Source organism: Equus quagga, chromosome 5, assembly GCF_021613505.1.
Source record: "Equus quagga isolate Etosha38 chromosome 5, UCLA_HA_Equagga_1.0, whole genome shotgun sequence".
In the NCBI taxonomy this organism is placed as follows: domain Eukaryota; kingdom Metazoa; phylum Chordata; class Mammalia; order Perissodactyla; family Equidae; genus Equus; species Equus quagga.
In genome coordinates this window covers 12446527-12474059 of record NC_060271.1, presented here as the reverse complement: position 1 = coordinate 12474059, position 27533 = coordinate 12446527, and the positions used below count along the sequence as shown (strand labels likewise).

General features: G+C 36.7%; 1 protein-coding gene and 1 non-coding gene across 4 annotated transcripts in view; one reads left to right on the top strand and one right to left on the bottom strand.

Annotated features, from left to right (window-relative positions):
• Positions 1–27533, bottom strand: part of PIK3R3 (phosphoinositide-3-kinase regulatory subunit 3) — a 104588-nt gene that overhangs the window by 44730 nt on the left and 32325 nt on the right. For all 3 annotated transcript variants that reach the window (XM_046662041.1, XM_046662039.1, XM_046662040.1), the window contains exons 2-3: positions 7465–7573; positions 5527–5625 (exon numbers count right to left, since the gene is read on the bottom strand). In XM_046662041.1, the coding sequence (XP_046517997.1) occupies positions 5527–5625; positions 7465–7547 (182 nt within the window). In that variant the 5' untranslated portion in view covers positions 7548–7573. The remainder of the gene's footprint in view (positions 1–5526; positions 5626–7464; positions 7574–27533) is intronic.
• On the top strand, positions 5348–5408 carry LOC124240526 (U7 small nuclear RNA). Its single transcript, XR_006888915.1, has one exon. It is a non-coding gene; the product is annotated as a U7 small nuclear RNA (small nuclear RNA).

Sequence of the window (27533 nt, the reverse complement as noted above, 5' to 3'; positions counted from 1 at the left end):
ACCCCAGGCTCAGATTCTTTGCAGTAACTGAAATTTCTACTCTCCCTTCCTTCTTGATATTTCATCGTCCCATGACTTCTATGACATTACTCTTTTCTCTCAACCTCTTAGACCGCTATTCCTCCGCCTCCTTCCTGCTGCTAAACACAGTTATTCCCTTAAAAAAAATTTGCCTTCAGCCTCTACCATTATTTCCCCTATATCCTCTTTCATTAAAATCCCATTTACTCTATGTAGACGGTACCTGAATCTTTTTCTGGCCCTATACTCTCTCCTAAGCATTAAATCCACATTTCTAGCTATATTCTAGAAATATTTTTACCTGGAAGTTTTGGAACAGCTAAAAATCAACATCTATCCCCTCTTCCCCAATAAAATAACTGCTCCTGACTTCCCTATTTCTATAGATGGCACATTCATCCTAAGCCCAGCAGACTCAAACCACAGTCACCTTCAAATCCCCCTCAACCTCATGCCTATTCTATTATCAAATCCCTTTTGCTCTTAGCTCCATGTCACCTCCTCAACTCCTTTCCTTAAAGCCACTATCCTACGTAATAGTGTATTTGATCTTGGGGCTGGCCCTGTGGCCTAGTGGTTAAGTTCAGCCCACTCCAATTTGGTGGCCCAGGTTCAGTTCCCAGGTGCAGCAGACATACACGACTCATTGGCGGCCATGCTGTGGCAGCGACCCACATACAAAATAGAAGAAGATTGGCACAGATGTTAGCTCAGGGTGAAACTTCCTCAGCAAAAGAAAAACAAACAGTTTATTTGATCTTTCAATCATGTCATTCCTCTGTTTAAAACCCTTTATTGATTTTCCTTTTTGCACTTAGAAATAAAATTCAAATTCCTTACTGTGACTCACTAGGCTTTCTGCATCTAGTTCCTTTCCATTTTCAACTTCCTCTCCCACCACTCTGTGGTTCACACTGTGCGCCAGCCACAGTGGGCTCTGCATTCACTAGAGCCACTAAATCTTTCCCAAATCAGTGTCTTTGTGTTTTCTGTTCCCTCTCTCTGGAACACTTTTCCGGCTGGCTCTTTCTAATTTTCCAGTTTTCAGGTCATATCCTCAGAGAGCCCCTCCTTCTCAAAACTATCTTAAATTCCCTTTCCTCATATTGTCTGTCATATAACCCTATGCATTCACTATAAAGAGCTTCTTACACTGTGAAGTTATCTCATTTCTTTTTTATACGTTTATTTTGTCTCCCTCTCCTCCACTCCCACCCCACCCCTGAATATAAACACTATGGACAAGAGACCATGTCTGGCTTGTTCATCATTTCCTTGTCCTAGAACAGTATCTAGAACATTTTGGACACTCAATAAATATTACATGATTAAAGAATAAATTCTATTCTGGATCACCATTATCACTCAATTCATAACAGCCTTCTAACTCTTTACTAATCTCTATCCTCTTTCATTCTTTCTATTCAAATACAGTCTGATCATATAACTTCCCTGCTGAAAATATGCAATGGTTCCCCCTGCCTACCTACCATATTAAATACAAGCTCCAAATTTTAGAATTCAAGGCCCTCTTCAACATGATCGTTTTCCAACCTTCCATCCCCTACCACTTTTTCCTCTTAACAAACTTTACCCTCTAGCCAAACGGGACTACATCTCGCAGAACAGGGTTCTATAGTTTTTAACCTCATATCTTTGTTCCTACTGTTACCTCATCCTGCAACCTCCCCTCCACTTTCTACATATCCAAACCTATCCCCTTCAAGATAGACTGTAAGTGCAATTTCTTCCATGAACTACAGCTTTCGATACCATCTCAACAAGATACTTCTTCCCCTCCTTTGAGATTCCAAAGAACATTGTTTGAACTTCTCCTATTATTTTAGTTTAATTCAAAGCAGTCTTTTTATTCCTTTGCCCTCACTAGACTAAGTCTTCCTTGAGACAAAGTTTTAACTCACTATTAGATCCTCTGCAGAGTAACTACTACTAAGCTATGAGTATTTACTAAATTAAGACCGTCACTTTTCTGCCAGCAAAATCTATCAAGGCCCAGCTCAACTGTCATTTCCTCTGAGAAACCTTCTCTTTGTCTTTCTCTCATTTATTCCTTCCTTCATTCAGATATTTACTAAGTACTTACTACATGTCAGATCTTGTGCTAGATCCATGAAAACTTTAAAACATTCTTGCCAGTGTCCATTGACTGATGGATAAACAAAATGCAGCATATACATACAATAGATATTATTCAGCCTTAAAAAGGAAGGAAATTCTGACACATGCTACAATTTGGATGAACTGTAAAGACATTTTCTACATGAAATAAGCCAGACACAAAAGGATAAATATTGTATGGTTCTACTTATATGAGGTGGCTGGAACAGTCAAACTCACAGAGACAGAAAATAGAACAACAGTTACCTGGGGCTGGGGGAAGGGGACCATAATGAGAACTCTAATATAACACTTAACACATTTCATTACAGTATAGTATATATGTGTCTCTCCTATTACACAATTACACACTTGGATTATCAACTCTTGAGAGCAAAACTGTGTCTTATTCATGTCCATATTCATGGTCCTAGCACAATATTCAGCACAAAGATAATCCTCTACACTTTAAAGCTGCCAAAAAATAAAATAGGCTGCCTCAAAAGGAAGTTGCTAGCTCCCTATGATGGAAAGATCACATGAAGCTCAATGGCCCTTTCTGAAAAACGCTATGCAGGAAATTCCTACATCTGGAGAAACCTAGTTGAACCAGGCAGTATTAAAGATCCCTTCCAGCTGTAGATCTCTAGCATAAGAATTCTCATGGTGACTCATGAGACTAGGAGACAGTGAGTGGGACCGCTTGCTGGCCTTTGCTCTTGAAGAGCACCACAGCTTCAGGTAGTGTAATTTTACAGGCTCTTTTCCTCATCCCAAAGACACAAAATTTATTGATTTTAAGCTAATTGCAATTAGGGATCTACCCATCACAAAATAAAATCATGTTCCAAATAAATAAGGCCATTCGTTCGTTTAATAAATATTTACTAGGCACCCATTATCTAATGCCTATCCATTATCACGTACTTATCTAGATTCTGGGGATACAGCATACATTAAACAAATCCCCAATCTCAGAGAACTTAAATTCCAGCGGGATGAAACAGACAAGGTGGGAGAAGAGAAGAAAATAGACAGTGAGCAGCCCAAACAGAGAATTAAATTGAGCAATATATATCCTCAGACGGCTACTTTGGATTGAGTGGTTAGGTAAGACTTGCAGAGGTGGCATTTATGCAGAGATCTAAATGACAAAAAGGAACCAATTCTGCAAAGATCAGAAAGAACAGCTATGCAAATAGCAGACGGAACAGCTACTGCAAAGGCTCTAAGGCAGGATATAAGCCTCACTTGTCTGAGGTACAGAAAGGCAGGTAGGATTCAATGTAGTGGATACAGAGGGAGAGTGGCAAGAAATGAAGTGTAAAAAGTAGACCAAGACCAGGTCAAAGAGAGTTTTGTTAAGTTAGAACAAAATCCAAATTCTTTATCTTAAATGCAGTAGGGAAACTCTTAGAGAGTTTTAAGCAAAGGAGTAATCAGACTCATATCTTAAAATGATCACTCTGGCTACTGTGCCGAAAATGGTCAACAGGGGTGGGGAAGGTTAGAAGTTGTAAGATGCTGGGAGGCCTGTTAGGAGGCGACTGCAAAAGATCAAGCAAGACGACAGTGGCTTCAATTGGATGGTAGAGAAATGTGAAGAGATTATGAATATAGGTTTGGAGGTAGAGTTAGCAGGACTTATTTAATGATGGATTAGATGTGAGGGTGAGGGAAAGAAAGGAAAAAAAGATTTGTGGCTTGAGTAACTGTAGAGATAGTGGTTCTATTTCTGAAAAAGGAAAGACTAGAAGAGAAACAGTTTGGATAGGGGAGTTGGGTTAGAAATCAAGAATTCTGCTTTGACCATGTTAAAATCAGTGTGTCCCCTAGTTATCTAAGTGGCAAAGTCAAGTAGGCAACTGGATACATGTACCTGGAGTTCTGAAGGTCAGAGATGGAGATGAGGTTTATGAATCATCACCATGTAGTTGTATATTAAAGCCATGGGACAGGACAAGCTCAAGAAAGAATACAGAGAAGAGAAGGAGGTTCAAGTCTGAGCCCTGCAACACTTAACATTTAGATACTGAACAAAGGAGTGGCCTAGAGTTAGGAAGAAAATCAGAGAGTGTGATGTCACAACAGTCAAGACAATAAACTTTCTAGGAAAAAGTGTCTATGACTAATGTTGCTAAGAGGTCAAGTAAGGTAAGAAGAGAGAAGTGGCCACTGGTTTAGCAGTCCCTGTAGAGTGGTAGAAACAGAAGCCTGACTAGAGGGGGAAAACATCGTGTTGAATGAATCACTGTAGAACACTGACTACTCCTCAGCACAACTGAAGTCCCAAAGCATTAACTTCTTAATGTCTTTACCAGAAACTAATATAGTGACTCCAAATTTCTAGCATAAAATACAGCATTATTTTTCCTAAAGATACTAGGCTGGAAAGGCAGCAAAGAGTCAGATAAATCTAGATTTGAACCCATCCTCTGCCACTTACTAGCTATGTGTCTTTAGGCAAGTCTCTTGACCAGGTTAAGCTTCAGTTGCCTCATCTATAAAACAGAAATATTAATAATACCTATATTTTATCAGATTGTTGTGAGGAATAAGATATTGTATGTAAAATGCTACTTAGTACAAAGGAGTTGTTATTGTTACTGTTGTTATCATCAATTTTTTTTTAGAAAATCCCTTTTTAATAAAATCACAAGACTTTATTGTAATTAGGCTATTTTAATTATTAAAATTAAATGTGGAATTATCTAACAGTTTTACTAATCTTTTAAAATATATATCCCATCTTTGTAAATATAAAAAGTGATACATCCACCACTTATGAGATTCTAATATGCCCACATGGATGGCATGATACAAGCTGAGAACTGCTTTATCTTCTATGTATCCTCATCAGCCTAAATTATGTTGAGTTTTACTCTATGAAGTCTGCACTGAGAAAAATAACAGGGTTATAAGAGGGGTGGATTCACAACATAGCATTAATAACCTTAGGCTGTGCCTGTGACTTCTGCTTCACTCATAAGTTCAACAGTATGCTTCTTAATTCCTTACATTTACACATTTTCACCTTTTTGTTTTATTGTTATGTAAAAATAAAAATTGTTGCCATTTTTATATGACATTTAAATATTTAACATATAGAAAAAGGACAGTTAGCCAAAAAACTAAAAATTATGCATCTAAATTAAATAAAAATATGAAAAAATGTGTATATAAAGTTTTAAATAAAATGAAGAAATCTTAGTATTACAGCTCTTTTAGAATTGTCGAACAGATTTTCTGGTCCTCGCCAGAAGACCCCCCCCCCACCAAATAAATAAATAAATAAAATAGATAAAAAATAAAAACAAAGAAATCTTTGTAAACCTAGACATAAACAATGCTAGTAGAACACTAGCCAAAATGCTGAAAAATACTCACCGCAAAGTCAAAGTGTAATCTCCCTGCATTTTTGTTGAGGCATCTCTGACCAAGAAGGTACCATCTGGCATGTCTCGTAATTTGTCATTTACCTCCTCCCTGAAGAACAGAATTATAGGAAAAATGAAAAAAACGTAAGCATCAATTGTTCTTTTCACATATTATCACTAAGGCTAGTTGGGAGGTAGATATGTCTAAGGTTACCAAATCATGGGGGCCCTCAGAGGTCACTTAGTTCTTCTCCCTACATATGTTCTTTCTGTTTTGATTTTCAGTGTTATGCAATCTAAAGAGGGACTATTTGCTTTTTAAACTTCCAGATTTCAACTGTCTGTAGGGGATAGTGTTTCCATTAAGACTTTAGGGTTACCTTAGGCAGGTCTAAACTTGTAGAGTTTCAGGAAAGTCCGGCAGCTGTTTAGAAAGAAGGTTATATTTAAGCAACAGTGGCAGCTGTGTCTGAGCAGAGGGGGCAAAATTCACTAAGTTCACAACCTTTCAATATAATAGTCTCCAATTTGAATTTCTACTGATAACAAATTCCTTCTGCAGTGTTGGCTTAGGACTTTAAGGAACAACACTAGAACATTCAAAGGAAATGGCAGGGCATAAAAGACCCTTGAATTATAGAATCACAGGGTCTTAAAACATAAATTTAAATGGTATTTAAATATAATAGATCTTTTTATTGTGCAATGCTAAAATAAAAGTTTTCTGATCAATTTTAATATAAAATACATTAAGTCTTCTGCAAAAAATTAAACACAGAATTGGTGTATGACCCAGAAATTCCACTTCTGGGTATACACCCAAAAGAATTGAAAGTAGGGACTTGAACAAATATTTATACATCAATAGTCATAGCAGCATTATGCACAACAGCCAAAAGCTGGAAACAATCCCAATGTTCATCAAAGCCAAAATTCCAGATAAATAAATTAAAATGTGGTATATACATATAATGGAATACCATTCAGCCTTAAAAAGAAAGGAAATTCTGACACATGCTACAACATGGATGAATCTTGACGACATTATGTTAAGTGAAATAAGTCAGTCACAAAAGGACATATATTGTATGATTCCACCTATATGAGGCACCTACAACAGTCAAATTCATAGAAATAGAAAGTAGGATGGTGGTTGCCAGGGGCTGGGGAGAAGAGGAGGAAAGGGGAGTAAGTGTTTAATGGATAGAGTTGGAAAGATGAAATAGTTCTAGAGACAGATGGTGGTCATAGTTGAACAACAATGTGAATGCACTTTATGCCACTGAACTGCACACTTAAAGATTCTTAAATGATGAGGGGAAAAAAATAAGAAATGAGCGCCACTTTGGCAATGGGAGAAAAGGGACAAGAGAAAGAGAAGGACATGTCTATTAAGGAATACAGCATCAATGTATATATATTTTTTCCTTCTCTAGGTTCAAAATTTTCCAAAACCACATTTTACCCAAAAAGCAAATCTGTCCTAGAGTCTTGTTTCTCAAAATGAGCTGTGTGAACAGTGCATCAAAATGACCTGGGGAGATTGTTAAATGGAGGTTCCTACGCCCCATCCCAATTGATTCTTGTGCATGCAAAGATTGTGGAACCATTGCCTTAGAAACAGAAAGGTAAGGAAAATTAAGTACCTATAAGTATCTTTTATCCTAAAACCCGTAGCTATCCTAAGTGTATGTTTCATTTATTCAGAAATCTATCCTCAATATAGTATTAAAAGTAATAGTTAATCACATCCATAATTTAAAGATTTTCTTGTCACTTTTTGATAGGGGAAAAAAACATTTAGAAACTTTTGAAATGTCCTAACACATTTTCAAAATGGTAACTAATCTTTAAATGACAAATAGTGGGGCAGTAAAATGTTTTAACTACTAATTCTCAAAAACGATTTTTTTTAAATTGTATTTAATTATAGTAGCATTCTTGTTACCTTGAAATATCCCCCCAGTACCATTCTGCATCCTGAAGAGAAACAGAACTGTCCTTTATTCCATTTGAAATGCCTGAAGTCATTGGCTTAGGTGGCTTTGGTGGAAGAGCTAGAAGAGAAATAAACATTATTTTGTAGACGTAAATTATTATTTGTTTTCTAATTTCCTCAGTCAGGAACAGCTTTTTAACCAATGAATGTTAAGATTCACATAATTATAAATCAAATTAAGTATTATTTTATGTTAAATGTTGAACATTAGCCAAAGAAGGAATCCTTTTAGAATTCTACCAATAATTGCCTGAAAAGTGAAACTGTCCAGCTATTTGGGTTTTTTCCCTTCTTAAAAAAGTATTAACTTTTAATTCTGAACAGACATCCAAAAAAACTTCACTATCTCTCAAAAGACAATGCGAAGTCCCTTCATAAACAATTCAGTCCAAAAGTCATAAAGCAGGACTGGTCATGATGGCCAAGAGTTCGTATCAGAGTCCAAAGCAGGTGAGAGAGAATTATGTCCATACAGGGGGGCAGCAGCACAGCCCAAGATCTCAGAGCTCAAGCAGGGTGAAGAGATGCGCGGGGTGTTGAAGCTCAGTGAAGTAATAAGGGCACTGGCATGGGGCCCGGATGGCACAGAATGTTGGAAACCTAGCCAATGAGGACACATTGAGGTGGGTATCCCAATGCAATGGGACAATGCCAGATAAGAGTGAAAAGTTTCCACTTGAGTAGGGGATGGGAGGTGGCAGGGGAAATGCAGTAATAGCTATAAGAGATTGGGTACATACAGAGAGATGGATCAAATAAGTAAACCTATTAAAGATAATAGAAGCCAGGTTTCTTATAGTCTAAAAAGGAAGTTACAAATACAGAAAGGTAAAAAAATAGAATGAACGCTCTGGTTTGGACTGGAATGGCAGCTATTGATGTGAACTCAATATATAGACAGACAGAAAAATGTCTGTACATATAGGGAATACGACTCTTCCCTAGCTCTGTCCTGAGAGGTCCTGGGATCAGCAATAGCCCAATATGCACACCTAGCACCCAGATCTTGGTTTCTCATGCTATTCTCTACTGAAAGGAACCAGGGCCCTTTGGAAAAATACCTGATTCCAGGGCTGGAGTGGAGCCAAATGAACCTGGAACATCATCCTGTGCCAAAAAATAAGCAAGCACTCAAAGAATGAGGGGCCATGACAAAAGAACAAAGAAACCAGCTCAAAGGGGTTCCCAATACCAAATCTGGAACAACTGGAACATCAATACAAACAATAACAGTAAGGGAATATAAGCCATTAAACAAAACAGGAATCTATGTGTCCATGAAGATATAAATAAATACATGAAAAAACTGAGAGATTAATGAGTAAGAGGATTTATATAATCCCAAAGGGCCTTCCCACAAAATGCTTATTAATCACAAAAGTAAAAAGACTAATATAATAGTAAAGAAGCCTAGCAAACAAAAGTAATCAATGTTAATATCACCAGTAATAGTGAGATATAGGCCCCTAATAGGATGCACTGAGGAGGCTACAAAATCACTTTTGTGATATTCCTGCCAAATATGCATAAACTGAATTTAATCATGAGGAAACATCAGACAAACCACAATTGAGAGACATTCTACAAAATAACTGGACTGTAATATTCATAAATGTCAAGGTCACAGAAGTCAAGAGAGACTGACTTTCTGGAACTATACCAGTTTGAAGAAAACTAGAGAATAATGACTGTCAAACACAATGTATGATTCTGGACTGGATCATATTGTTATAAAGGACATTACTGGGACAATGGACAGAACTTGACTGGGATCTGAGGATGAGATGGCAATTACACATTAATGTTAATTTTCTGATTTTGATGGTTATATTGTGGTTATGTAGGAGAATGTTCTTGTTTGTGGGAAATACATACAAACAGGGTCATCATGGGTTACCATGTTGGCAACTTACTCTCAATGGCTCAAGAAAATCAAGTTATTTGTACTGTACTTGCAACTTTTCTACAAGTTTGAGATTTCCAAAATTTTTTCAAAATTAACAAAAAAGGAGAACATTGATGGGAAAGGGTAACAATGTGAATATTGTCTTCAAAACAGAGACTCTTTACTGTCAAATGATTTTCAACAAAGGTGTCGAGACAATTCAATGGTGAAAGAACAGTTCTTTTGAAAAATGGTGCTGGAACAACTGGATATCCACATGCAAAAGAATGCAGTTGGCAACATCTCTATCTCACTCTGATTGCAAAAATTAACTCAAAATGGATCAAAGACCTAAATGTAAGAGCTAAAACTATAAAACTTTTAGAAGAAAACAGGCTTAAATCTCCATGACCTTGGATTAGGCAATGGTTTCTTAGATATGACACCAAAAGCACAAAAATTAAAAAAAAAAAAAAAAGATAAACTGGACTTCATCAAAATTAAAAATTTTGTGCTCAAAAGATACCATCAAGAAAGTGAAGACAACCCACAGAATGAGAGAAAAGCTTTGTAAATCATATATCTGATAAAAAAAATTTGTATCCAGAATACATAAAGAACTCTTGCAACTAAGTTATAAAAAGACAAACATCCCAATTAAAAATGGGCAAAGGATCCACATATTTTTCCAACAAAGATATACAAATGGCCAAAAAGCACATAAAAAGATACTCAATATCATCAGCTATCAGGGAATGAAAATCAAAACCACAATGGGATACCACTTCACACCCACTAGGATGACTTTAACCAAAAAGATAGATAACAACAAGTGTTGGTAAGGATATAGAGCAATTGGAACTCTCATACACTACTGATGCAAAAGTAAAATGATGCAACTGCTTGGAAAACAGTCTGGCAGTTCCTCAAAAGGCTAAACATAGAGTCACCATATGACCCAGGAATTTCAATCTTAGCTATATATTCAAGAGAAATGAAACACACATCCACAAAAACATTTGTATATGAATGTTCACAGAAGCAGTATTTACAATAGCTAAAAATTGGAAACAACCCAAATGTCCACCAACAGATAAATGAATACGTAAAATATGGCATATATCCATAACACCGAATATTATTTGGCAATAAAAAGGAATGAGATATGCTATATAACATGGATGAGCCAGGAAAACATTAGGCGAAGTGAAGGAAGTGAAAGAAGCCAGTCACGACAAACCATGTATAATGTTTCCATTGATCAGAACAGGCAAATCTATAGAGACAGAAAGTAGATTAATGGCTGCCTAGGGCGGGGTGGCGGGGGGGGGGGGGGGGGGGGGGTGTTAATGGGGAAAAGGGAATGACAGCTAAAGTGTGCAGGGTTTCTTTTTGAGGTAATGAAAATGTTCCAGAATTGTTTGTGGTGATGGTTACATAACTCAATGAACATACTAAAAAATATTTAATTATACGCTCTAAGTGGGTGAATTGTATGGAATGTGAATAATATTTCAATAAAGCTGTTACTTTAAAAAAACCAAATATTGGACTTCTGAAATTATAAGATGGAGGAGAGCTTGCTATAATCCATACTTTTTTTCTAAGTGACTACTTACTTAAACCTGCCTTGTTTGAAAAGAATTTGATGTGGCATATAAAAGTAGCTATAGGAGGAACTATAATTTTGCAAAATGTATAATTCTTCCACTTATCCACTTATAAGGATTAACAGTTTAAATCTGTGCTATAGCTATGAAAGGTACAGAGACAAGGCATTCCTAGCACTCAAAACAGCAAATCTAGAGAGAACGACACATAGAAACACCTAACCATAACACTCAGCAGAATGAGGTAAATACTATAATAAAGGCAAAAGCAAAGTATAACGAAACCCAGCAAAAGGAGCAATTGATCCCCTCCTGGGGAAACTTTAAGTTCAACCACTAAGCTTCTCAAACCTAGTCTTTACTGAACTGAGCGCCACAACCAGCAGGGCCTAACAAGAACCAATCTGGCTCCTTGAATCAGCAGGTGGATTACACTCTCATCACCAAAAGGAGTCACAGAGACTTGCTGTTGTCTATATCCCTTCTCTGGAGGAGGAGCCAGCTCTGAATGGAGTTGACCAGGCTGCATGCGGAAGCTGCTATTTACGGATAATGATAGTTCAGAGACAGCTCTACCACCAACAAACATATAATGACCATTTCACGTCTATTACAGAGGACTGCCCATAGCCTCATTGTATTTGCTTTTATCATCTGCAGAAATATAAGAAGAATGAAATGATTACAAAGTAGTTCCTACATAAAGTTGCTAAAAGAACATAATCATAATGAACTGAAAGATCTGAAATGAATGCAATAGTGGCCTATTCTACATTCTTATCTATCATCACTCCATACATATAATAAACAAATATTTATTGAAGACCTCCTATGTTCTAAAAGCTGGGAATATAGCAATGAACTAGATAAACACAATCTCTATACTTACAGACTTTATAATTCAAAGGGTAAATTTCAAGGTAATTCATTACTCTTAAAATCATGAGTATGTTCAAATTTAGCTCAACTAAACCAACCTGAGTTTTCAAACTAAATGTTTTGCTTTCTCCAGTAGTTGATCTCCATCCCTGTGTAAATTATAGAATCTACTGAACAAAAACTAAATAAAAACCTACCTTAAATAACCTTCCAATTATACGTAAATAAGCAGATGTGTATCTATACGTTGCTTCCAGATCATATTATAAATAAAGGTAAAAAACTTATAAATCACATACATTTTAAGTAGGTCAAGTGGACCATATTGAGGGAAAAGCTAATTAGGGTACATTATCTTTCAACTCCTTGACAAAGTAGCTCTTGCATCGGGTGAGCACTGCAGTGCTCAGTGATAAGTTAAACACACTTGAGCAAATACCTTCCTAAGTATCCATAAAATACCTAACACTTTTACTTCTGCTTAGTAGGCAATGAAAAGTATTTCTCTTTCCATTTTGAGAAACTATATTGCAAGTTTTTAAATATTGGCAATACAAAAAGATATTTTAAATTCTGTTTTAATTCATATGTAGATACATGAACAAACATACACACATGTATGTATGTGTGTGTGTATGTATGTATGTGTGTGTATACAGATGTGTATATATGCATAAAGACATCTGGAAGAATACAGAAACTATTTTTTCCCAAGTAATTTTATTAGGATTATAATGGTTTATAACATTGTGTAATTTCACGTGTAATATTATCGTTTATCAATTCCTGGATACACTTCATTGTGCTCACCCCCAGTAGTCTAATTTTTATCCATCATCATACATATGTGCCCCTGTCACCAACTATTGATAGCGCATATAACAAGGATGGGGGAAGTAACATAGGGGAGGACTTTCTTTATCTATGTACGTGTGTTTTAAAAACAACGAAAACCAAAATGATGGGTTATGAGTAATTTTTAAATTTAATTTATTGTGTTTTCTGACTTAAAAAAATTTTTTTTGCAAAAATTCACTTTGATATTTTTTAATCAAAGTATTCAGGGGCTGCAGCACTGAAAAAAATTATTTCTTTGGGGCCAGCCCCAGTGGCCTAGTGGTTGAGTTCAGGGTACTCTGCTTCAGCAGTCCAGCTTCGGTTCCTGGGCGTGGACCTACACCATTTGTCTGTCAGTGGCCATGCTGTTGGGGCGGCTCACATACAAAAAGAGGAAGATTGGTAACAGATGTTAGCTCAGGGCAAATCTTCCTCAGCAAAAAGAGGAAGATTAGCAACAGACATTAGCTCAGGGTAAATCTTCCTCAGCAAGAAAAAAATAATAGTTTATTTGGTCATAATCTACAAACAATAAGTTAAAGTATTATATCAAAGTTAAATGTACTGAGGTTACTTACTGTAGTGCACTGTGATATGCAAAGGAATATTCCTGTTCTTACGAAATACATAGTGAGGTATTTAGGGGTTAAGGGCGAGGATGAATACAACTTATTCTCAAATAGTTCAGAAAAAAGCAATATTATTTTATATAAAGAGAAAATATGAATGATAAAGCAAATATAGAGTAAAATGTTAACAACAGGTGAACCTGAGTAAAGGATGTATGGGTGTTCTTCATACTCTTATTTTCGCAACTTCTCTGTAAGTTTGAAATTATTTCCAAATAAAATTTTTAAAGTATTTTTTTAATTAAGAATCAGAGTTAGGTACTTATTAAAACCAGGGAGGAATGGCAGATCTCAGTCCTCATATTCTACGCTGGGATTTGACTTTATGAAGGATGGCTTTAAATCAAAAATGGAAGAAAAAAAAGCTAAAACAATATTTGAATGTATGTCCCAGTATGTGCTGGGTGTAGAAGAGGCATTCAAGCCTCTTGATTGCAAGTACCACAAAACCAGGAGCAGCGACCTTTCCCTCATTTCGGGGTCAAGTTTTAACCAACATTCTGTCTGAAACCCTAATCAAAGACATCCTTAATTCTGTAGCCCAAACATGCAGCACAGTGCCTGGTACACATTTAGTAAATGAGTTCATTCAACAAATACTGATTGAGCACCTACTTATTCTAGGGCTTTGTTTCTTTCATTCGTAAAATGCGGCTAAAGCTTTAGTACCTACATCCTATGAGAATTCAATGAGTTAATATGTGTAAACTTAAAACAGCATACGACACGCAGCAATCAATAAACACTAGCTGTTAGCTAGAAGTGCTGGCTGGATGCTAAAGACAGCAAAAAGACAGACAGTCCAAAGAGCAATTCAAATGAGTAAAACATACAATTACTATACTGTAGTTAAACACAGTAAAAGAGAAAGTATTCTTAAAGTATATTCAAAAGGGTGAATATTATGGTATATGACTTATATCTCAATTTTTTAAAAAGACAGAAAGAATAGGGTACCATGGAGGCCAAAATAAGGGAACTGAATCTAGAGGGAATGGAGGAAGACAAGATTTCTAGTGTCCCAGATTAAAGGAACAGCATGTATTAAAAAAAAAAAAAAGTCCTAGAGAATTAAAATAACTGCCTGGCACAGAGGGAGTATGAGATGGGGAACAGTGGAAGTTCATTTCAGCCACCTGTCATCTCCTGTGTTCTCATCCCAATACTGCTCTGAGCTGCCTCCCCACTAAACCATCTTCTCACTGCTCATCATTCCATTTTGTCCTCTGAAGCTTCCTCCCTGATCATTTTCCTCACCTTCTAATTAAACAAACTATTTTGTAACTTCATTATCTTCGCAGAAAGTGTTTTTTCCCACTTCCTAGCCTTCTCTGAAATCCAGCTCTCCCTGAAGGACACTACTAACCTTGCAGCCCTCTCTCTCGGAAGGCTGCTCATTTTCCCACACCTCATGTACTCTGGGCCTCTTTTCTTCCTTAGCTCTCAGTTCTCCTGGAAGGCTCTCTCTTCCTTCATTCACACCTTAAAACTGGTATTTCCTTGGCCCTCTTTTTACTCTGTACTCTCATCTACTCCCAGAGCTTCAAATACTATCTATACTCTGATACCAAAACATTTATTACTACAAAGGCTTTTCTAAATTTCTGATTGTCCAAGAGAAGACACCTAAAATGTGTCAGGCACTGTAGCAGTCATAGCAAATTAGACCAATGGTTCTCACACTTTAACGTGCTTACATATCACCCAAGGATCTTGTAAAATGTAGAGTATGGTTAGCTCGGGATGAGTTGGAACCTGGATTTTGCATTTCTAACAAGCTCCCAGGTGCTGCCAAGGCTGCCAGTCCAAAATTTGAGCAGCAAGGAGCTTACAGATTCTCTCCAAAAAAGAGTCTATGGGGTAAAAAAAAAAAATTAGGCGAGTAGAGTAGCTAAAATACAGTAGATTAAATACATACAACGCTTCACTCCCTCTATAAATCACTCCAAATTGTCAATAAAATATATTTTTAAAAGTATAATCACACAATAACAAAGAGATCAGGGGAGGAAACAATAGCAGACGATAACACGACTTTAATACAGGAAAAGCAACCAGATGAATGTGACTTGGTATAGTGTAAAAACTGAAACCTAACCCTGAAGAGAGAAAGTCCAGCAGAAAAGCAATCTGATTCACACCACTGTACTCTGGAAAAACCAGGAACTGGAGACATAAGGCATCTCTGAAGGGAGGACTGAGGGATAGGGCTGAAAACAGGAGCTGAAACAGCTGAAAGTCTATAGAAAGAGCAGTTGGAGCCCCAGTTCTCCTCCCCAACCCACAAACAACCAGACAACTCCTGCTGCCCTACTCTAGACAAAGGTTGCCTGTCAACTCATCAGCCCAGAGAAACAACGAGAGAGAGACTGGACTTAGGGAACACCAAGCACAGCTGGGACTAGCGGCAAGCCCCTTACTGAAAACAACAGAATTAAGGAAACGTCTACTAAACAGGTAGATGCCCCAACCCCGTTCCCCACTTCTGTTCTCTGAACACTGAGCCACCAAGCTTGTATCTCCAGGCAGGAGTTAGGGAGATTTTTCTCTGGAGAAACTGACAAGACCCCCCAAAAGATCTAAAAATATGGATATTTGGGGGTTACCAAGGCAAAAGATATTCATAATCTGTCACCTTTCAGAAAGCCTTCAGTTTAATACATCCTGTCCATTTACATGGAGCTTCAAATCAGCTTTTTAGTATCTCCTTCTTAAATAAGAACAAACCCTTTAAAAAGGAAGGAAATTCTGACACATGCTACAACATGGATGAATGTTGAAGACATGTCCTCATGAAGACATGAAGACCTTGAAGAAAAAGCCAGTCACAAAAGGACAAATATTGCATAGTTTCTCTTATATGAGGTTCCTAGAGTAGACAAATTCATAGAGACAGAAAGTAGAATGGTGGCTGCCAGGTGCTGGGAGGAAAGGAAGTGGGGAGTTAGTGTTTAATGGGTACAGAATTTCAGGTAGGTAAGATGAAAAAATTCTGAAGATGAATGAATGGTTGCACAACAATGTGAATGTACTTAATGCCACAGAACTGTATACTTAAAAATGGTTAAAACGATAAATTTTGCTAGGTAAATTTACCATAATCAAAAAAAAAAAAAAAGAACAAACCACAAGACATTTGAGGAAAGCCATCAACATTAAAGAACACCAAAACAAATGGAAAAAAAAGAACTTAGGAGTAAACAAAGAATTCAAGGAGAAGAAAACTTCACACCCAAAAAAGTATAATATCCTCGGAAATATTGCATCTATGAAACAGAAACAAGATGTATAATAAAGTAACACTGAAAAACAAAAGCTCTTTTATATTAAAATTATGATAGAGGGTTTTTAAAAAACCTTAATTTACAAGCTGGGAGGCAGACTTGAGGAAATCTCCCATGAAGTGGAACAAAAAGAGAAAGTAATGAAAAATAGAAGAAAAGAGAGAATTAGAGGATAAACCCAGAAGATCCAACATTGAACTAATAGAAGTTCCAGAAAGCAGAAAGAGAGAAACTATTAAAATAAGAAAACATTTTCAAAAATGAAGTACATACATTTCCAGGATGAAAGTACTCACAGAGTATGCCACACAATGAACGAAAAAGACCCACATCAAGGCACATCTCTGTGCAATTTCACATCAGCGATAAAGAAAAGGTCCTAAAATCTAGCATAAGGGAAAAAGGTCACGAAGGACTAAGGCCTAGAGTGTCTTTGGATTCCTCAACAGCAACACTGGGAACTAACACCACTAGAGAAAAATCTTCAAATTCTGAGGGAAAATTATTTTCAACTTAGAATTATGTGTCACGTCAAATTATCAATTACATATGAGGATAGAACTGACATTTTCAGACATACAAAGTCTCAAACAGCTTATATCTTGGCATCATTCTTAGGAAGCTCCTGAACATGTGCTCTACTAAAATGAAGAAATATGCCTAGAAAAGAAGATGGTGCAGGATTCAGGAAAATGGATGCCAACAGAGGAGAGAGCAAAGGCAATCCCCTGGGATAATGGTGAACAGGAGTACCAGGATATCAACTGAAAACAATAGTTGGGATTCTAGCAAGAGAATGAAGGGCGACTTAAGGGGTATGTTGAAGTAAAAAAAGATAGAAATGATAGATTATCTGATGTTTAACCATACTGAGATGAGTTTTATAGTTCTGTCAAAAAGTATGGGGTTGGCGGGGCTGGCCCCGTGGCCGAGTGGTTAAGTTCGCGCGCTCCGCTGCAGGCAGCCCAGTGTTTCGTTAGTTCGAATCCTGGGCGCGGACGTGGCACTGCTCATCAAACCACGCTGAGGCAGCGTCCCACATGCCACAACTGGAAGGACCCACAACCAAGAATATACAACTATGTACCGGGGGACTTTGGGGAGAAAAAGGAAAAAAATAAAATCTTTAAAGAAAAAAAAAAGTATGGGGTTGGGGGCTGGCCTCGTGGTCAAGTGGTTAAGTTTGTGCGCTCCACTTCAGTGGCCCGGGTTTAGCTGGTTCAGATCCTAGGCACAGACCTAGCACTGCTCATCAGGCCATGCTGAGGCGCCATCCCACCTAGCAAAGCCAACTGGAATATACATCTACGTACTGGGGGGCTTTGGGGAGAGGAAAAAGAAAAAAAAAGTATGGGAATAATACTGTGACAAGTACCTTAAAAAATCCGGTAAATGTTTAAAAACTAAGGCAATTACTAATTCCAAGAAAAAAGCAAATGTAATAATTATATACTAATGACTTGTCTGTGAACAGTTTTACATAATCATAATATTGTAAACACTAAAAGATAATTTAAGAAACAATTACAATTGTGATATAAATATACTGAGAAAACGGGTAAAGGGAAAGAGTGTGTATGGTATAAGAAAACTAAATCCCCAACTTCCTTAGAAGGAATAAATAATGTCAAAAATGAGAAAATGTAAAAGAGTAGTATAAGCATATTATGAAAAATAGGGAGGTAAAAAGCAGAAGAAAAGCTGAGTTAAGCGTTGCCTCTGTAGATTAGAACCGGAGATGGAGAGAGGAGGGCAGGGAGCTGCTGTTTTTCTTTCACTATAAACCTTTAAGCACCTTTTGACTTTTTAAACTATGAACATGTATTGCTTTGATAAAAATAAAAATTAAATTAAAAGAAACCCAGGTTTATTCTAGTTCTGCTGCTTAAACGAGATTTGGTAAATTATCTCACCTCTCTAAGCCTTAGGTTCAATGATACGTTAAAGCCAACACATAAAGGCTAGTGAGAGTTGACTGTTAAATTTTCAGGAATTTTGCAAGCCATTGTTATACAGTCATTATCAAAAACTAAATCATACAAATGCACAATTAAATAAAATATACTAAAAATAAAGGTAATAAGCACAAAATTCATCACTTCCTGAATATTTTACTACACCATATTTAACTATGTCTTTATAGTTATTTACATCTACTGTATTTATGTAGTAGAAATACTTTGTGCTACTGCACATCTCTTTCAAACTCTGCATTCGGTATACGACATTGGTAGCTTGAAATCAGCCACAATGGGAGTAATTACACTTCAGAAATCAGCAAACACTACGAATCAGAGCTTGATTTACTGTTGTATTGATTATCTACCAGAGATCATCAAACTATGGCCCTCTGCCTGGTTTTGTACAGTGTAGAAGAATGGCTTCTATATTTTTAAATGGTTGGAAATACACACACACACACACACACACACACACACACAAAGAATATGCAACAGAGACCACATGTGGCCTACAAAGCCTAAAGTGTTTACTATCTGGCTCTTTACAGAAAAAGCATGTCCATCTCTGATCTAGACTTAAGAAGGTGACAGAGAAAATGTTACTGCAGTAGAACAATCTTAATTCCATGGCTGCAGCTTCAGTGTAACAAGAAATTACATGATACTCAAAAACAAATATATCTTCCTCACCAAACCGATTACTCCTATCTACTCTACCCTAATAAAGAACATCACTATGCATTTGTCAAAACTCATAGAATTGTACACCAAAAAGAGTCGATTTTACTACATGTAATTTTTTAATTTTCTTTAAATTACATGTGTAACTTTTTAAATGAAAATGACTTGCTTCAACTCCCTAGAGATTCTGATTCAGTTGATCCAGAATGAAACCTGGGCATCTGTGTTTTTTAAACACAAATGGTAATTCTGATTTAAACGGGGATGAGAACCCAGTTTCGAATCCCACAAACATGCGCTGACTTCTATGCTTACTCCAACACTCTCCCTGTTCTTTCACCTCTGAGACCTCCAGTTCCTCAAACTCATTACTTCCTATAAGACGCCGGTCTTCACTCCCTCTCTACCTCAACTAATACCCTCATTTCTTTTGTCCCTCTTATCCTCCTCCCAACTGCGCCTGCCTGGCAAGACTCCAGCCACAGTTCAATCCATTTTCATGCTTTTTCTGCCCTGTCCTTAGGCTGCTGTGGGGCGGGGGGGGGAAGCTACACCATCTTCAGTTTGGTTTCACTAGTAATGGTCTCCAATCACAAGCAGACCCTCAACGCAATCCAAAAATCTTTCCCCTCTCTCCCACTCTTCACTTGGCTATTTCAAACCTTCTCACCCTTCCTCAAACATCATATTCCACCTCTCCTCACTCATTTTTGGTAGCTCCTGTTTCACCTCCTACATAACAGAGAAAATACAGACTGTGAGTAGAGAGCTACTTCAGTTTGCTGCCATTCACCGACAAATTTATGTGCCTCTACATCCATTTTTTCTTTCTTCTCTAAATTACTCACTCTACCAAATGCTCTGGATCTCATCTCCTTTCACCACCAGAGGGACCACAGTCCTCCAATACCCTATTCCTACCCTCTAGCCTCTCCTGCTTTACTGGCTCCTTTCCTACAAGCTCATAAATATGCCCAAATTACTCAACTACAGGTCCCCTGACAGAAGTGGCTCCTTTGGGTTATAAACTCTTTTGAAGAGCTGATGAAAGCTTTAAGGCTTCTCTCCAGACAAATGTACATATACACAAAGTTTGCATATAATACTGGGAGAGGGAGGTCCATAAATCCTAGGTTAACACTATAACTTCTACTATCTTTTCTCCTTCATACCCAAGCTTTTTCAAAGAGCCGTACACTGCCTCTCTCCTCTTAAATTCCCTCCTGCATCCAGTGCAATCCTGCCTCACAACTCCACTGAAACCACTCTTGCCAAGGTCAGGGATGCTGTTGCTAAATTCAGGAGACACTTATCAGTCCTTTATCAGTAGCATTTGATACTGCTAACAATTCTCTCCTTTTTGAAACACCCTCTTTACTCAGCATCTGAGACCCTACAAAAAGTACAAAATACTTTTTCCATCTCTCTGGCCATTCTTTCTGTCATAGGCTCCTTTTCGCAGGCCAGATGGGGGTTATCATCAAGGATCTATCTTTGGTTGCCTCCTCACCCCACCACTCCACACCAACGACATCACAAACTGGCAGCCATAAGGCTGATTTTAGCGGTCAGAACTGTACTGTTTTGACCTTGCAGTGAGTATTTTCCCCCCAACTCCATGAACCATGAACAGAAGAACAGACAAACAAAATGTGGTATATAAATATAACAGAATATTATTCAGCCTTAAAAAGGAATTAAATTTTCAGACAGGCTACAACATGAATGAATATTGAAAACATTATGCTAAGTGAAACAAGCCAGACAAATATTGTATGATTCAACTTATATGAGGTACCTAGAATAGGCAAATTCATAGAGACAGGAAGTAGAACAGAGGTTACCAGGAGCTGTGGGGTGAGGAGAATGGGGAATTATTGTTTATAGGTACTGAGTTTCTGTTAGGAATGATGAAAAGTTCTGGAAATGGATAGTGGTAATGGTTGCACAACATTCTGAAGGTACTCAATGCCACCAAATTGCACACTTAAAAGCGGTTAAAATAGGGGCCAGCCCGGTGGCGCAGCAGTTAAGTGCACAGGTTCTGCTTCAGCGGCCTGGGGTTCGCCGGTTTGGATCCCAGGTACGGACATGGCACTGCTTGGCAAGCTGTGGTAGGCGTCCCACATATAAAGTAGAGGAAGATGGGCACAGATGTTAGTTCAGGGCCAGTCTTCCTCAGCAACAAAGAGAAGGACTGGCGGCAAATGTTAGCTTAGGGCTAATCTTCCTCAAAAAAAAAAAAAAGGTTAAAATAATATATTTTATATTGTATATATTAAAACAATAACTCCACAACCCGAATCTTTTCTTTTTGTCTTCCTACGCAGTATCAAATAAATGGTTAGGGTGATTTTTACTAAAATAGTCATGACATAGATAACACACTGTTCTCTTGATATAGTGCAGCAGTTTTTAAAGTGTGGTCCACTTTCAAAGTGGGGTCCTTGGGAGCCCCTGAGACTTTTTCAGGGGCTCCAGAAGGTCAAAATCATTTTCATATTAATATTTGCCATTTTCACTGTTACGGCTCACTTACTGTGTGAAAGCATCTTGGATAAAGGATAAATCAGAGCAGTGGCATCCAACTGTACTATTTCACTATTTCATCAGAATAGTCACTCTATTCTTCACTATCACACACTTGGAGTTTTAAAAAGAAGTGAGTGATACTTAAAAATGTCCAATATGAAGCAGTAAAAAATTAATTTTATTAAATCTCTAGCTTTATTTTATTATTAGAACATAGAAATTCTTAAATTTTACAAATCTTGACCCTTGAGCACACATCTTAAAATTTTAATATTCTGTGTGACAAAATGAAAAATGCACATAAGCAGTTCTGCACAATGCAACATAATGGTTATCTTGAAGAAGAACACTTCTGTGATTCACTTGTAAGCTACTTTCTTCATGGAACTCTACTTTTACTTAGAAGAATGACTAACAACCTACAACTATTCAGACTTGGGGATACGGCAGACATTTTCCTTAAAAATGAACAAAGTAAGCCTGTCACCTTGCAGAAAACTATGGACAATATTTGTTGCCACTGATCAAATCAAGCTTTCAAAAGAATATTATAATTTTGCAAAACTTGAAAGCTTCCCAATAACTTAATATTTTTTTTGCTGAGATTAACAGTGGTATTAACATGATTGCTTAACATTGCAGAAGGAAATATGAAAACATTTGGAAGACCCACATAATTCAGTCAACCAATATTTTCAAAAAGATTGCTATAAATTGAATGTTTATATCCCTCCAAAATTCATATGTTAAATACTAACGCCCAGTGTGATGGTAATTGGAGGTGGGGTCTTTGAGAGGTGATTAGGCCATGAGGGTGGAGGCTACATAAATTCGATTAGTGCCCTTCTGAAAGAGACCCCAGAGAGCTCCCTCGCCCCTTCTACCATGTGAGGACACAGCAAGAACACAGCCATCTATGAACCTGGAAGTGAAGCCTTACCAGACACCAAATCTTGACCATGGACTTCTCAGCTTCCAGAACTGTGAACAGTAAATTTCTGCTGTTGAAAAGCCACACGGTCTACAGTATTTTTGTTTATAGTAGCCCAAGTGGACTACAACAAGGACCAGTACATGATGTTACAAAATCACGCATGGGTAAGAAACTCATTCAAGTGCAAGACAGACCAATGGATTTTCACATAGAGTATGAAAGCTTCTTTGATATGGTTTCTAATTCTACATTTCAACTAACTTTTAAAATACTACCACTTGTCAAGTTTTGGTGTAGTATCAAGAAGAACTTAAATATTAATATTAATCAATATTAAAATACCCCTCCCTTTTGCGACTACATATTATAAGGCTAGATTTTTCTTTGCAGACTTCAAAACAACTTATCGCGACAGATTGACAGAAGCAGATATGAGAATCCATACGTCTTTTATTAAACCAGACAGTAAAGAGATTTGAAAAAAATGTAAACCAATGCCATTCTTCTAAGTTTTGGAAATCAAATTATTTTTCATTAAAAACATGTCATTTGTGTCATATGTAATAGGTTTTTTACTGTTATTTTAAGAATAAAATAAACATGTTTAAATTTTCTCAGTTTTAATTTCTAGTAATAGTCAATAACAATAGATATAACTCACATAAACAAAAACTCTTTAAGGTCTTCAATAATATTTAAGAGTGTAAAGCATCCCAAAACCAACAAGTTTGAGAACTGCTGATCTAGTCAGACCTTTGTTTCAAAAAGAGATTTTTTTTCATTACCACCCTTTGGTCAAGTTCAAAAAGGGTTTATGTACAACTGAATTGCACCCTGAAACCAAAAAAAAGGCTAGGATAAAGAATAGGCTCAGGTTCTGATCCTACAACTTATTCAGAAGGATGTATTTGTTAAGGAACAAAACAGGCTCAGTGAAAGGGATCAGAATACGCCACCTTGAAATATGCCACTTTGGCATAAGGATTATTTTGAGCTGAAGGCAAATAAAAGACAGCAAAAGGAACTCTCTGTCTTCCCCCTTTCTGTCTAAGAGCAGGGCCTATATATCCATTTGTAAAGGAGTCTCCCTCTCCCATACCAGGAAGAGGAAAATGACTTAGTCACTGGAGATGAGACAGCACTAACTTGAGTCTGCATAAACAAATCTTACTAAAATAACCCTTGTTGTCCATTAGTTTCTCCCATATATTTACCTTCCCACAATCTACTGCTCCTAGAAGACCAGTTTTCCTTTGTCTAGTCACCTCTCCACAATTTATTACCCTTTGTTAAAATGGTATACAAGCTCTCACTGGTTTTTTGAAAATATAAACAAAATAGACAACCTTTAGCTAGACTCACCAAGAAAAAGAGAGGACTCAAATAAATAAAATCAGAAATGAAAAGAGGAGACATTATACCTGATAGCACAGCAATATGAAGGATCCTAGGAGATTACTGTGAACAACTATATGCCAAAAAATTGGACAACCTAGAAGAAATGGATAAATTCCTAGAAACACACAACCTATCAAAACTAAATCACGAAGAAATAGAAAATCTGAACAGACCAATTACTAGTAAGGGGACTGAATCAGTAATCAAAAACCTCATGACAAAGTCAGTCCAGGACCAGATGGCTTTAACGGTAAATTCTACCAAACATTAGAAGAAGAAAACGTGGAGTGTGTGTGTGTCTGTGTGTGTGTGTGTGTCTGTGTGTACACAGAATATTATTCAGCCATAAAAAAGGAAATCCTGCCATTTGAGACAACATGAATGGACCTTGAGGGCATTATACTACAGTCATGAGCAGCATAGCAATCTTTCAGCCAACAACGGACCACATATATGATGGTGGTCTCATAAGGTTAGTATCATATTGCCTAGGTGTATAGTAGGCCATGTCATTTAGGTTTGTGTAAGTACACCCTATGATGTTCACACAACAATGAAATTGCCTAACGATGCATTTCTTAGAACATATCCTTGTCACTAAGCAACTGCATTACTGTAACTGAAATAAGTCAGACAGAGAAAGACAAAGACAAATACTGTAGGATCTCATTTATATGTGGAATCTTAAAAAAAAAAAAAAAACTGAGGCCAGCCCCAGTAGCCTAGTGGTTAAGTTCAGCACACTCCACCTTAGTGGCCCAAGTTCAGTTCCCAGGTGTGGATCTACACCACTCATCTATTGGTGGCAATGCCGTAGCGGCAGCACATACAAAATAGAGGAAGACTGGCAACAGGTATTACTTAAGGGTGAATCTTCCTCAGCAAAAAAAAAAAAAAAAAAAGGGACTCACAGATACAGAGAACAGATTGGTAGTGCGAGGCAGGCAAAATGAATAAAGGTGGTTAAAAGGTACAAACTTCCAGTTATAAAATAAATAAGTGCTAGGGATGTATTATACAGCATGGAAACTATAGTTAATAATATTGCATTATATATTTGAAAGTTGCTAAGAGTAAGTCTTAAAAAGTGGTCATCACACACAAAAAATTTAACTATATGTGGTAAGGAATGCTAACTAGACTTAGTGTGGTGAACACTCTGCAACACGTACATCTATTAAATCATTACGTTGTACACCTGAAAGTAATATAACGTTATATGTCAATTATATCTCAAGAAAAAAAAGGATATACAAGCTCTCAAGCCTAACTGCTTCTTTGGGTTTTCACTTCTTTTCTGTGAAGCTCCAGTATATATGAGTAATAAAACTTTTCTCCTGTTAATCAGTCTTTTGTCAGTTTAATTTGTAGGTCCCAGTAAATGAACCTATGAGGGTAGAGGAAAAGGGGTTTTTTCCTCCCCTATACTCAGCAAAGGTGACATACTAGCCACCAAAACTATTTATTAGCCATTCACAGGATATTTCAGTTATCACTAAACTAGACCTGAATAACACATGCAGAACCAAAATGGCAAACATAAAAGCAGTCATCTCTATATTAGGAAAAAAGTCGCTAACACTTATAGTTTAGTCAGCTGTTACTGGTAGTTTAGTATAACTAGAGTTTAACATAACTAGTATAAATAGCGAACTAGTAGATCAAAAATTGTCTTTAATTTCATAAAGAAAAATAAAAAATTAAAAAACTACTAATTTGTATTTCCTTCTTGTAGTTAACTCATTTAAGCCACATTTAGTTACTCATTCTGATCAAACAGCTGAAAAGAAAGACAGGAATTTGCAACGCCCTTTTAATATCTCCCTTTCCTTCTCTACTTACATTTGGTTTTTTTTTTAATTCTTAATAATTACCCTCCAAATAGTAAATCCTATCTTCCACAAATATCCTTGACATAAATTCTCAGTTTATGAAAAATATTTCATTCATATAAACCTTTGCTATATGGTACTGAGGGTACTGTATTCAAATACTACATACATAAAGAGATTATCCTGTTAAGTATTGTCAAAGGCAAATGATGCTGTCAAAGACACATGACAAACCTTAAACATCTCATCAAATGATACATTTTGACTACTTGAAAAGAAAGTTTTAACCATGCTACTGTGACTGACCACATTAGTAGAAAGGTATTCTGAATTTCTGAAAATATTAAACCAGCTTTTACTAAACACTGCTGAGGAACCAGGGAACAAGAAAAAAAACCCAGTACATATATTTGTGAATAACCAGAAATTATATAAGGTTTTAAATGCAAAAATAATAAAACTAAATAATTTTATTAAAAATATTTCCTAAACTCACAAATCTATTTTATTTTAGCAGAATAAAAACAAAAAGAATTAGAACTATCCTTGATGTTATGATATAATCTTAGATATAGAAAAATGCTTGGAAAAAAATGACTGATTGATGAGGCTATCCAGAGGGAAAAAGCAACTATCTTCAGGGGAAAGAAAAAATTTTATTTAAATTACGTTTTCAGCTTGTTGAAAGCCTAAAAATAAAATATGGAAATAGGAGGGGAAAAAAATAACACTTCACCTCTCTAAAAGTGAGAAAATTGACAGCTTTAACCAACTTCTTTTCAAAAGACAATGATTGAACAAAATTTCCCCCCAGCACCAGTGAGCTGCCACATTCAAATGCGGACTTCACCGACTATTTGGCATGCAGCATTGAATCACAGGACAATGTTGCTCATGCATGGACAAATGCATTTTTCCCCACTGAAATGATTTCTCTGTAGCATGCTCATTAATAACACTAACCCTGTCCTATGTCCCAACAACCAACCAGCTTCGTGAGCTAAATCCCAATCCCAAATCAGATGCCGTCGGCAAAAGTAATCTTTGAATAAAAATAGTACAACAGCCAATCACAACACAGACTTTGGATCGTATGTTACTGACGTTGAGACAGAAAACTGTCCAGTTTCCAGTACATAGTTTTAGTTGAGCTTCTTGGCTCAGCAAAATTGAAGCTTGATCTTATCTTTGGAGACATACATGATATTTTCCAAAATTATAACGCTGATTTTTTTTCTTTGAAAACATGTTCTAAAAGACTGTCTCACAACCAAAACAAACAATGATTTCAATAATTAGGAGCAATAACATTAATTAACTAAAAGTTAAAACATTTAAGTTGAAATAGTAATGTGATTTTCCCTCCCTCTGTGCCTTTCCACAAGACAGAGTTCCTTCAGATTTCAATTAATTTTGACACTGCCTTTTTCGCCTATCAAATGATATAATTTAGGCAAACAGCAATTGCTTCAGTTAAAGCTAACTGCTTTGAAGATTCCAAAAATGCTAATAATAACTTCCTCTTGATAGCAATGAATTCATTTGTATTTTCAAGG